Source organism: Danio aesculapii, chromosome 3, assembly GCF_903798145.1.
Source record: "Danio aesculapii chromosome 3, fDanAes4.1, whole genome shotgun sequence".
In the NCBI taxonomy this organism is placed as follows: Eukaryota; Metazoa; Chordata; class Actinopteri; order Cypriniformes; family Danionidae; genus Danio; species Danio aesculapii.
In genome coordinates, this window is record NC_079437.1 from 49,133,792 (window position 1) to 49,147,500 (window position 13,709).

Sequence of the window (13,709 nt, forward strand, 5' to 3'; positions counted from 1 at the left end):
CCTTGTGAGAGCAGGTGTTCGAGGCTGTGTGTTTATTGTGTGTAAAAGCAAACACCTCCCAGCATGCATCAAACTACACTGCCTCCCTACTGTGCTTAACTGTACTAGTATCAAACATGTGCTTGCATCATGTGCTAAGCATCTATGTACACAATCAGATAAAAAAGGCTGGTACATGAAAAACAGAGTCCACGACACTCATTACAGCAAGAAGCTAATGAACATGCACAACTTAACACTTCTGCCTTACCGTCTGGCAGAACATGTCAGTGCAGGCCTGCAACCTATGGTTCCATTCCTTGTCCCACTCGCCAGGTCGGTAACGGTTCTACACCCAGGACTATTCCAGCATCCCTCGTTTTCTTCGTCTAACCCTTCCCAGCTCTGCTTAAACTCAACACCTTCAAAATCCTGGCCTGAGATCAAACTCCAACCACTTGCGAGGATCTAGAACTGAGTCGCCCATATGGCCTACTCCTTGCCGCTCCCATTTGCTGATTACATGAGCTGCCCTTGTTTGGCTGATAGTGGATCACGTGGCATACGGAGGGTTTTACTTGGCCCTGCTTTACCATCTACTTTAACTGTTACTGTTCCCAGATTGGCACAGATGGCCCCAGATCTAACTAAACCAAACCATGCAGGGCAGCGGCCTTCCAGGAACTAGTTTGACACCCCTGATTTACAGCAACATGAACTGAAGAGATTCTTCATTCACTTTGAAGATTTCCCTCACATATGTTCAAATATTGGTGTGGGATAGTGGTTAAAACTCAAGTCTTTAATTCCTAAAGGATCCCATGAGATACAAGAAAACAACCAAGGGGATCCTATGGGGTTGTTATGTTAAGAAAAATCTACAGTTCCTTTTACACTTGTGCATTTCATTTTTTAAAATGGTGTATTATAATGAAAATGCTTCTCATCCAGGGTTGCGTTTCTAAAAACCATCATTAGCAAACTAAGGTCGCTAGTTTCGTTATTACACACATAGTTCATTAATTCTGTGTTTCCCAAATCAGTCATTCCAACGAAAATTTCCAAACTGCGTCGCATACTTGTGCGGTACCTCTAGAGCAGGGCTATTCAATTTGCGGCCCTGTTCCGGCCATCCAAATGGTGTGACCAAGACATCAAAATAAATTTAGTTCAGTTGTAAAATGGTCGCTGTAAGTATGAAGTGACGTGCGTCTGTTCAGTACAGCACAAGCTGCAGTCGAAGGCTGAACTGAGGACAGGCGTGATATGCTCTGATTACCTGGTTCTGGTCAGAATTCTGGCAGCAGCGTTCTAGATGAGCTGTAGCTGTCTGACTATCTTTTTGGGAAGGCCACTGAGGAGGCCGTTACAGTAATCCACCCTGCTGCTGATAAAAGCGTGAACAAGTTTCTCTAAGTCTTTACTGGAAACAAAGCATCTAATTCTTGCAAAGTTTTTGAGATGATAGTATGCTGATTTACTAACTGCTTTGACATGACTACTGAAACTCAGATCTGACTCCAGAGTCACACCAAGATTCTTGACCTAATTTTTTGTTGTTTGACCTTTAGAGACAAGGTACACATTCACCTTCAGAACCTCATCTCTGTTCCCAAACGCAATCACTTCAATCGCAATCACTTCATTAAAATGATTATATATGTATGAACGCAGATAATAACAACAGTAATTTAAATTCTTAGCTAATATATAGCTTTAAATGAACATTAGACAAATACGGTTTTTTATTTGTTCTTATTTTTATTTATTTATTGTTCTATCATTTATTTTCATTGTAAAATTATCACTCATGTTTAAATCAAAAACATTTTCATTTATTTTTAAATTCAGAGAGAGAAATGGACTATTGTTTGTTTTTCATTGCTATTTTGTGCTGTATTTGGTTACTGGGTAGCAATAAGCAACACTTAGCAACATGTAGAAGAAGCCTACTTGAGCAATACACTGACTTTGTGCCTCGTATACAACATTTGGATATGCTTGTATAAAAAAGCCACATTGTACAATGCAGTGATGTTATGTAGTTTAAAAATACAACATATTTCCATTTAATGTAGAAAAAGTCAACGTGGGTGTCTTTATGAGCACAAACACAGCATATGTGCTCTTATATGCTGTTGTGTCATTTCTTATATTGCAAGTCATATCTCTCTGGCCCCTTGTTTGGGATGCTTTTCATGAACTGGCCCCCATGACAAACTAATTGAATAGCCCTGCTCTAGAGCCTCTAGAGCTGTAGTTAGAAGCATAGTTAGAAACATCTCTCTTACATGGAATTAGCTTTCAAAGTATCTATTACAGTTCACTTTTGGCGATCATCATATTGAAAATTGTGCTCTATTCAGGGTGGACTTTGAATTTTTTTTTGCCATTTTAAACACAGCCATGGCTCATGACGAAAGCTATGGGTGACTTATGATTTCAAAGCAGAATCTATGTTATGTCTGCAAAGCGTGAAAACAAATATATATAGGATTTGTTAATGATTTTAAATTATAGTAGGCTATTTATTAAGGAATGTGTCTGTGCTGTACATGACATGAGCATATAGGCTAAAATGTTCCTGCACAGTAAAAAATAATTCTGTTTAGTAATTCAATTTAGTTTTTTCAACATGATTTTGTAAGTTGAAACAGTTGTTAATCTAACTTAACCGGGTTAGTTAAATGTGTCAAAGTTTCACTGTCTCAAATAGTCTGTAGTAGAGTGTTTGTCACTTCAACTTGAAAACATTTGCTGAAACAGCTGTTTTTTGGTTGCGCCCCACACATGCAATCCAGCAAATGGCAGAAAATGTACCATTAAGTTGGTTTGCCAACCACCAGTTAAACACCAGAAGATGACTTTTTTTTTACCAGAACTTTTAATTTTTCAATAATCATCAAATTTGGCAAGTGATGCTCCTTCAAATTTGTGTCATAACTTGTAACATAACATATGAACTCATTGTCTATGTACTGTTACTGGTACAAACATTTCTAGAGCAGATTAGACATTTGATACCCAAGTTTTAGGTTTGTGTGGGGCATATACCATTGATAAATTAAGTGTAGCTGCAAGTTTTACTACATTTCACTGCAACCAAAAAGTTACAACACTACAACCTGACAGATGCGTCATGTATGCGCAGGCCTCCAATCTTGCCATAACCACTTATTTTCAGTGTCTTTGCTCTTTGGGTTTCGCTAATAAATCCATCAATGTTATTACAGTCGATAAAGTGTTAAGATGAGGATAGCAATATATTGGCAACACAAGCAAGTCACAATTCATACCTATTTTCCTGGTATTTCTTACTTTTTGGAGGTTGATTATTGCATTTTTACAGAAGTGATGTGATTTAAAATGCGACATAGCCACTTGTTCAGTTAAGTTCATGCAAGTTTCATAAAAAATACAGTCCTTAATGTTCCATTATACCATGACTCCAAATTTAGGGGGCCAAGCTTGCTGTCACAGGGGCACTTCTTGTCTCTCAGTTTTGATGAAAGATAGAAAACTGTGTTTCAAAACAGTTCAAAACATTATTGTATAAATATTGACGAAAAATTTAGGAGTAATTTTTCTCTTTAAAAAATGCAATTACGAGCAGGGTAGCCAGCAGGGAGACCGTGATTATGGCCCTGGTCACCCCTTAGCTCCACCCCTGAACTACTGTTGTATACTGTTCATACAGTGCTGAGTATAGGCTACCTGTGGGTGTGGCTGGCTGCGCAATCATAGTCAAGAGAGGCTGATGCAGAGCATGGCTGAAGTGTCCAGTTTGAAGCTCAGATACTTTTCTGAAAGGATGTCGGGAAAACAGCATGTCTATTGTGTGTATATTGTTTACAGAAATGGGAAGTAACGAAGTACAAATACTTTACAAGTACTTAAGTAAAATTTTCTGGTATCAGTACTTTACTCCACTATTTATTTTTTAGTTTCTACTCCTTGCGTTTTTTTTAATCAAGCTCGTTACTTTCATTTTAATGTGTTTTGTGGTGCGATCTATATTATTTCTTGTCAATGAGCTATTTGAGCCTTTTTGATTCAGTCAATTTTTTTTTGTCATTGTGGGCCTGCATGCTGCAGTGTGTGGCCTTTTTACTTCTGATCATGCACTGTGAGCAGGCTTGTTTATTAAGCTCACTATATGAATCGCAAGAATGATGTACATGGATGAAAACAGACAAGGGGGGTATTCCAGAAAGCTGGGTTAATTTATCATCTGCTAAACCCTAAACCCTCAGTTGATTAACCCAAAACCTGCTTACCATATGTCAGTTCTAACATACCTGAAAAGAGTTAGTGTAATCAAACCCTCCTGAAGATAACAGTGGGATAATACACGATGTACGCCTGAAGGCATTTTCAGTGGATCGCCAAATTCACGAGTCACCATAGAAAGTCGTGGTGAGAAAAAAAGGGCAACGTACTTTACAGAGGCGGTGTTGGAGGTTTTACTGCTGGCTTATGAGGAAATAAAGCCAATTATAATAAAAAAAATCAATACAGCTGCATCATCGAAATAAAGAGATAGAGAGAAAAATCCTTAGTTTATTAAATTACACATGCTAATTTTAATTTGTATTGTATTGAAAAATTAAACTTATCTTTAATATAATTTTTCAGTATATTGTAAATCCATTCATGCATATAATTTTTTCTGCCATAAGTTTATTTAGGCTACAATAATAATGTATATTGACCAGTAGCCTACATATGGCATATTAAATTGTAATTCTTTCTGAAGCAAGAAGAACTCTGTCCAAAGTCAAAATTAAACACAAAAACATTTTCCTAAATTGTAATATTTGAATACTAGAGTTACGTATTAAAAACTCTAGAATATTCTTTCTGTCATGTTGCTAATAGAAAGGAGGTTGAGACCTGCTGACTAGTGTGGGCCAAGAAAACTGCTTTATCTCTTAAAAAATGCTAATCAGTGGTTGAAATATTTTACCTTAACCTATAGCCAGCACCCCGACATGGACGCATTTTCCACATGTCAATGTTTATGAATAGATTACACCAAAATGAACACAAGTAATCTTGACAAACCGTACATCAGTTTAAAGCTACAACCCTCAAGCAGCTATTGCAGCTAGTTTTTTTTTTTCAGTGAAAACAATATAAAGAATGTATTTGCTAAATTTTTGTTGTACAGAAAACGCTTATTAGATATGGAGTATATATCATCGTAATAACAACAAGCGCATGCGTTCATTGCTGTACATCACAGTTTATTTTGAAATGGCGCCTTTGTTGTAAAAGGCAAGTCGATGTCATAGCTTAGTGTTACAGATAAAATGAGATCACAAACTGAAAAAAGTCAAAGTTATAGTTACTAAAATCTAAACAAAACCGAGTGTTTTGACCATCTATATGCTGTCATTGCTATCGATCAGTCACAGTACTTCCTACTTCCATAGCTTGAGTGAAGAGTGAGAGAATTTAGCCAATGGCTGCATGATTCACTCAACATATGAACATCTACTGGTCGATGGCTGTGATATTGCACTCTTTTTGCTGTCACTGGCTCTGTGATCTGTCAATCATCACGCGATGCACCTTCCCTCTGCTGCACACTGCATAGCTGCTAACAGTTCATGCTAATGGCAGAGCGGCTGGTTTGAAAAAAGGAAACAAAGAAAATACATCGTCAAAAGATCTAATCTGCTAAAGAGCGTTTTTAGAGATTGTTTAAGCCGAAGAGGAAAATATTTCTGAGGAGAGCTGATACTTACATGACGTGGTTGAGGACTAAATTCTGGTATTTCTAAGCGGTGAGTATTATGTCATTGCATGTATTACATGACAGTTGTTTACGTCTCAATTCTTCTGTGTTTAGCCTGCATGTGCCTATATGTGTGAATGTCTCTCCGGTAACGTTAGCGATAATCTAAAAGGTGGGACGATAGAAGTAAAGACTGGGGTGGGATTGGGGGTGGTAGGGGGGTAGGGGTAGAGTGGATGGAGATCGCGAAGTAAAGACGGGGATTAACGGAATCACCAACACGTTGGAGGGGGAGAGAGGGGGTACAAGCTGAGAGGGGCACCTCAGCCAATGAGGGCAGAGGGGCAGTGGCTCTAGCCACCGGGCCACCCCCTGTGCACGGCCCTGCAAGCATCTATAACTTTTTTCATTTTGAGCCTTAAAAAACTCTAGATGATGGATAATAAAGCCCAGAGTCTCTTCTTTTCAAATATACACAATATGTGAATGTAGACCAAATTATTTACCAACTGAAAATGTTTAAGTTTGGGAAGGTCATTTTTGAGAAAGTGCCTCTGACGGTGAGGGAAAGAAGGACACCGATATAGTCTCAGAAAACTTTTTACAGAAACCATCATTTTCATGCTATCTTCAACAAATTAGAAATATAAACTGGCACCTCTGCCCATTCTAGGAATTCAAGAGGATTTGGCGCCCGCCGTTCGGGAATTCAAGAGGATCACGTGTCCGACATTTGGGGAACTCAGGCAGCGGCAGCAGCTGTTGTATTGCTGTTGGGTTGCAGACAGGAGTATCGGTGATGTCAGCATGATCGTTGCGGTGGTCTGTCCCACAAACCCCGTTGCCACACACAGCAAATTTTGGATAATCCTCCTCGATCTCACCAACAGTGAAGGAAGAGCCCCATTCTGAACAGTGCGAAGTCCAGGAATTCCTATAGTGTGATTGTACCTCGATAATCAACACCGGTGAGTTTTTCAGAGGCTTGTTTAAACCATATATGAAAAAATCAATGAGCATACAGTGTGCGTTGTTGGCAATTTTCAAATAGTTCTGGATGTGGTTCTTAAGGAAGCTGTTACCTTGCTGTAGTCATATCAATAAAACCGCTGGATCCATATTTCTGGCTGAGTCTTCTGGAACAGTGATATGACTCTACTTTGGCTCTCGGCAGAGGCGGTCGTACTTTTTCCCTCTCCGTCCCATATCTCTCCTCGCTAGCTCCTCTTGTCTTTGTCTTATTCTATCTCTGAGGCTCTCCGTGTCCTGCTATCCAAACGAATAAGGAATTATGGATTTGATCAACTGGTCTCTGAATGCGATTGACACCATCTTCTCGATGAGAAGTTTGGGCTCGGAGAGCCCACCTGTCCTGCGGGGACGTTTGCAGCTGGATACGTGATGGACGGGTGGGAGAAGTGGCGTGTCCTGTGCCTGGCTGCTCTGTCTCTGGAGGATATTGAAGACATTTACCTATTCGGAACTTTGATAACAGGGTTTCTGCTGATGGGCTTATGCGGGGCCCTGGCGTATCGACAATTGATGAAAGCGGTCAGTGCTGCTCAAAACCCCACCAGGCTGGCCGGCTTGATTGAAGCACTGATGGGCAGGCTTGCTAATAATCAGACTGCAATATTAGATTGCAAACTGGAAAACATCGGGGTGAAGTTAGCAGCTTTGCAACAAGATTTGGCCAGATCTGGAGACGAGTGATGGACATTAAATATCTGTGAAATTGGCAGATATTGACCTAAAGTTGAAGTATCTTTCTACACTTTCGTTTTCCCTGTGTTTTCTTTTCTCCTGCCAGACGGCCTCGGCTGGAGGAAAACAACTTCTCCCAGATAGCAAGATAAGGAGACGCTCTGAAATTCCTGCTCCCCGTCAAGGACACCTGTTGGACTCTACAGGCTTACACACACACACATACACAGCACATCACTCCCTACTCCCATAACCAACGCCTTCGTGTGCTTTCACCCACTGGAGGGGGTAGGCAGGTCTGTGACTAGCGCCTCCATGGCTGCTGGACCAGATGGCTGCCCACCCTTACCGGACTATATCCACACCCCCTGTTGCCATCCCCTGTGGCAATGTTATGTCTTGTTGGTGTGTTTTTTTGTGCTAGATTGCTGGGGCTTTTTCTTTCTCCCTGATCTCACATTGCTCTAACTCAAGAGCAAGGTGAGAGGGAGTTTTTTTTTGCCTCTCTCTCCTGAATTGTGGGAAAGGGGGGGGGGGGGTTCAATTTACTTGCATTTCGTTGCCTTGTACTTGTACATGTGTGATGACAATAAAGTTGAATCTAATCTAATCTAATGACACTAACAACAGTGGTGCGGATCCAAATGCAGGTTTATTAGAGAGGTCAGGTAAGCAATGATCAACACAGAGGCAAATAGAGGTATGCAGGCAATCCTGAGTCATGGGCTGTTTCTCAATATGCATTCTTAAATGGTCTTGCATCCTCGTGTTCTCGTGTAATGTCATCATCAGCTGCCAAAGTTCAGTTCCAATACTCAAGACCGCAAGTACGGAGGACACATGAAAGTTCCTGGATGTGTTCTTAATATCGAGGACGCACCGATGCAGACTTGACCACCGATCTCACTCTAAAAAACCTAGAAGTCATTGCGATTGGAGATTGGATGTGCTGCATTTTATTTAGATTTATTATTAAAGTTCAGAGATGTCACTCATTTACCTTGAGTTTCCCTAAATAAAACGGTAAAGGTAAACATTACCATGGACATCTTAATAAAGGAATAAACACATTAAGGGTGTTTGTTTGCTGAAATTCATATTAAAATCTGTGTTATTTATACTGTGCAATGTATATTTATAATGTTTTTATGCATAGTACATATTTTGAAAGAGGAAAAACAATAAATTGTTGTATGAATGCTGTAATGTTTAAATAATTTCCCATTAAAAACGTGTGAAGGTCATGTAACCATCAGGAAGAACGCAGCATCTCATTTCTCAAAGGACACGTTCTCTGTTCTCAGGGTCTCCCGAGTTCGTTCTTCAGAGGACACCTGGCAAGACCGGTCTCCACAAGAATGCAAGTCCGTTCTATGCATTCTTGGAATTGAGAAGCAGCCATAGTCAGATACACAGGCAGATAGGGATAAACAGATAAACAAGGCGAGTACCAAAACATGGCAAAGTAAGACAAAGGAAATGAATTATAATGTCAGTAAACAAGAAAGCAATGAGTGTCTCAAAGTGAGCCGCATATATATGTGTGTGTGTAATCAGTACTTGAGCAGAATCAGCTGTGTGTTTGCAATCAGTCAGGATCAGGAACCGGTTGTGTGTGTGTGGTATATGACTGGTACTTGTAGTCCATTTACCAGCAGATTTGTAGGCCTATGTGATCTGTGTGTTTAGCAGCGATCTGCACAGGCTGGATCGCTGGTGATCGTTACAAACAAGGTCTTACAGTACATTACAGTAAATATAAACATTGCCTCTTCCATTTACATTCACAACACTACCTCCACGATATCCTGACCACACAAACACCAACAACAAGCCAAAACAAGAGCCACCTAGAAAACAAGACAGAGAGGTCCCTCTTCGCAGAGAGTTTTCGCAGAGAGTTTAAGTTCAGGGTGGACAAATAGGTGACCAGACATGAGTTAGAACAACATCTGCAGGCAGATTGAAAAAAGCTATGAAAAAGCTATTTAGTGAGAACGAAATTCTGAGATGTGTGCTCAATGTCATTAAATCCGGAAACTTTAAAGACTAACACACAAACACACAAAGACGATTTACCTATAGGTGAGCTGAAAGGATTTTTGCAGTCCCACTTGGGTGGGCGGAGTAACACATAATTGTTACACAGAGCTCATGTGCACAAAACAGAACGATTGTGAAATAGGTCTCAAACAAAAAATTTTCTTTGCCTCTAAATTTGCTGACTCTGAATTGAAATACAATTCAACAGTTCATGACATGTTTCTGCACAAAATAATTTTTAAGTAAGACCTTACCCACAAACATGACATACATCAAGAGATTAATCCACTGCTCTCAGACAGCAGTGTGTCAGCTGAGATGATTCTAAAGCAAATTATAAAGATAACAAATACTGAAAATGAAAGAAAATGACGTCTTGAGACAGTTGTGCGACAGAAAGCTATAAATGTCCATGGTTCAGGAGTCGAAGTGGCTGCAGTGCAAGATGACAGCAGAGCAAACAAAGTGAATTAAGACAAAGGTTGATGCTAAAGGTGTGAACCTACACTGGTCTCACTGTTCGGTTTGGTGACGATTATCATGCCATCGATTTGGTTTAATTCGATATCTTAGTGCATCACGGTGCTTTGACAATGCTTTCCATACACAGTTTTAGATTTTCTTCACAGCACAACAATTCTTGTATTAAAATGTATAAATATATTTATATTTATATACTATTTGTAATATAATTAATACAAACATTCAGATATATAAACTGTACCTTTAAACAATATGAGCATTTATAGCAAATAAACAAATATATATATATATATATATATATATATATATATATATATATATATATATATATATATATATATATATATATATATATATCCCGCTGGCTTTCTGAGCATTGTCTAGCAAGTTCTTTCTTACACCCCATAGGGTCACACGCTCAACAGAAAGGGCTGCGATTGGCTCTTCACAGATGAGTGACACTAATAAATGGCAGCTGCGATCACAGCTGATCCATGATAGACACGGCAGAGAAAACTCTGCAGACATGCGCTCGTGTCTGTATCCAGAAGTATCGCTGTAACAGCCGAAATGAGAGGAAAAGTCATGCCAGCAGGTCAAATGGGCCACAGTGAGAGAGAGAGATGGAGTTTACTTTCATTCTCTCAATCGCAGTGAATTAGGGGCTTTTGCTGTAAGTGTCAGTGAAAGACTGTCCAGCAAACACACATGCAATGAAATTGTGCACAGTTTCTGCGTTTTTAAGTAGTTGGAGTGTTTTATTTACTTGAGGACTTCTCCTTCGCCATAGTAAGCTATGGCGACATAGCGCTTATGAGACAAATGACATCAGTACATAATAACCGGTTATGATTATTACTGTACCGATACGGAATTGTCCGCATCTGCATCATGGTGCACTGAAGAAACAATAAATTTTGACACCCCTAGTTGATGCATTCCAACAGCTGATAGAGATAGAGAAGAGGTTAATGAGTAAAGTTGAACAACCGCAGCGGGCCTAGCAACAGTGCCACACCACAACTGCCCGGGGCAAGTAGATCTGAAGAAGTCATACAGCGGTACTAAATGCCTTGAACTAAACCACCCTGGTTGTCTCCATTGCTTTACCTGTGATGAAGAAGGCCACCGGATGGTGGGTTGCTTGAAGAAGCCCAAGCGCCAGGAAAAAGGGTTTCACCATCTGTCCCAAGTGGGCTTACCCCACACGACTCAGTGCAACACAGTGGGCTCACACACCAAAAATATAAGTTAGCTGTAATGATCCAAACCCCGTAGGACTTCAATAAGCAAGCTCTGCATCAATCCACCTGTTCCCTACCTACTCAGGAGAGCAGGCGTTACGCTAACTTCATAGGAGCTAAAGCCCTGGTACGGTGCAATCTTAATAGCTTGATGACCATGGCGCTGCTAGACACAGGAGCTCAGGTAAGCATGATTTATAGAGACTAAAAAGGAAGATACCTACAGGACATACATGTGAGGCCCCTGAGTGAGATGTTTGATGACAAGGATAAGCTGGAAATCCATGCTGTGAATGAGGATGTTCTCCCTTTCGATGGCTGGGTCATTATCACAGTCAGCTTTGAAAATGGGAGTCTCAGTAAGCCAATAATAGTGCCTTTCCTTGTGTGTAGTATCCCCTTGGCCAGTCACTACTTGGGTTTACTGTTTTGGAGGCAGTGGTCCAGGGTCGGCCAGCTGAACTCATTCCAACTCTTAGCAAACTTTTGTCTGATTTAATGTCAATACCTCCTGAGAAAGCTGCTCTGCAAGTCAGCTTCATTCATGCTGGCAAAGCCTCTGTACAACAGGGATGCCTGCAATCGGGTTGCAGTTGTGACACAGTGATTGCATCTGGAAAAGAGGCCTGGATAAAGTGCCTTGTTTCATCCACTGATGGTCAGTCAGAGCCTCTTTTTTTGAAACTGGGTGAAAACAACGCTCTGCTGGCATATTTAGGAATAGGAGAGGGTCTGTTGGAAATGCAGTTTGCCAAGAAACCTTATCAGAATCAGAAAGAGCTTTATTGCCAGGTTCAAACATATGAGGAATTTGTTTTCATGACAGAGCTTCTCTACAGTGCAACAGAATTACAGAGACAGGACAAAAACAGATAATAAATATATTCATAATATGTTCAAAGAGGCAGTATGCTGGGTGTGAGGGGCCAGAGTGATTTTGGCAGCCCTTTTGCTCACTCTGGATAATAAGTACAGTTCTTGGAGAGTAAGGAGGGTTGTACCAGTGATTTGCTCAGAACTATTTAACTTAGTCTTCAGAGGTCGGATTGGGTAGGTGAGCTAAACCAAACAGTTATTGAAGTACAGAGGACTGATTCAATGATAAAAGTGTAGAACTGTTGTAGTTACTGTCTTATGATACTGAAGTTATGTTACTGTCCCAGTTAAAAATAGCACCAAACACCCTACCACTATACTGAGAAAGACAGCGTTGGGTAGTGTACAGACGATGGCAAAGGTGATTAAAGCAGGCTGACCAGAGAACTCCAAGACAAGAGTAGTAGTCAGTGCTTCCCCATGTTGCCCCACTTGCCCAGCTTTGTGGCCCACTCCAGTAGACCTCAGTCACCTAAGCGATGCTCAGCAAGCAAGGGTCAAGAAGATGTTAGCTGAAAAGTCAGCTGCTTTTGCCAAGGACAGTTAAGATGTTGGCTGTATCCCTAGCTTGTGGATGTCGATCGCGCTCAAAGACGAGATTCCAGTGCAGTTCATATTCCACCGTCCCAAAACTGCTATTTAAAGAGTTTAAAGACATACATACATTATACACACATAAATTATACATACAGGACCTGCCAATGTGAGGTTGGTTTGTCAAATCAAATTCCTCTTATGCTTCAGCGGTGGTTGGTGTCTAAAAGAAAGACAGGACACTTCACCTCTGTATTGATTATCTCCACGTGAACCAAATGACAATCCCAGATTGACATCCATTGCCCAGGAGACATGATCTGACAGATTCCCTGGGAGGCTACTCTTGGTTCAGCATACTTGATCAGGGTAAAGCCTATCATCAGGGTATGAATGGGTGAGGATTTCGTTTGGCCTATCAAATGCCCCAGCGGCCTTCCAAAGGAGCATGGAAGAAATACTAGGTACCCTGTGTGATGAGTGCTGCATCCTGCATCCAGACAATGTCCTTTGTTATGCAAAAACCTTCGATGAACACATAGAAGGAGTTCCGTAAGTCCTCCAGGCACTGCAGAAACATTGGGTAAAGCTAAGACCTGAAAAATGTGAGCTCTTTTGATCGAAAGTCAGGTACATTGGCTGCCTCGTGTCAGCCTAGGGGGTGAGGATTGACCCTACGGACCTAAAAGCAGTGCGATTGCCAGCCAGCAAGACTCCACAGACAGCTGAAGACATGAAGAAACTGACAGGATTTCTGGGCTATCATCATTCCTATATACAGGACTTTTCACAAATAGCCAAGCCAATATATGAGTTACTCCAAGGTAATAGGGAATCAGCAACTCCAATGAGTAGAAAAAGAAAAAGGACCACAAATAGCCTCACGGACACCTGTGGACTGGATACCAATCCAACAAAAAGCACTGGAACAGCTTATTACCTGGCTCGTTAGTCCTCCAGCGTTAGCCTATCTGGACTTTATATGACCTTTTGTATTGCATACGGATGCTTCAGACCAAGGCCTTGGTGCCATCCTATATCAAGACCAAGGGGGCAAGTTGAGAGTCATTGGGTAAGGGTCAAGAACGCTCACACCATCTGAGCGT

The 13,709-nt window shown here is 40.8% G+C and overlaps 1 protein-coding gene across 3 annotated transcripts in view; it reads right to left on the minus strand.

The window, feature by feature from the left end:
• The window catches only part of gas7a (growth arrest-specific 7a), a 187,504-nt gene extending 187,082 nt beyond the window's left edge, over positions 1 to 422 (minus strand). For all 3 annotated transcript variants that reach the window (XR_008836300.1, XM_056454149.1, XM_056454148.1), the window contains exon 1: positions 251 to 422. Coding sequence is in view for 2 of the 3 variants with exons in the window: in XM_056454149.1 (XP_056310124.1) it covers positions 251 to 265 (15 nt within the window). In the remaining variant the exon portion in view is untranslated. The remainder of the gene's footprint in view (positions 1 to 250) is intronic.
• Between the last annotated feature and the right edge of the window lie 13,287 nt (positions 423 to 13,709).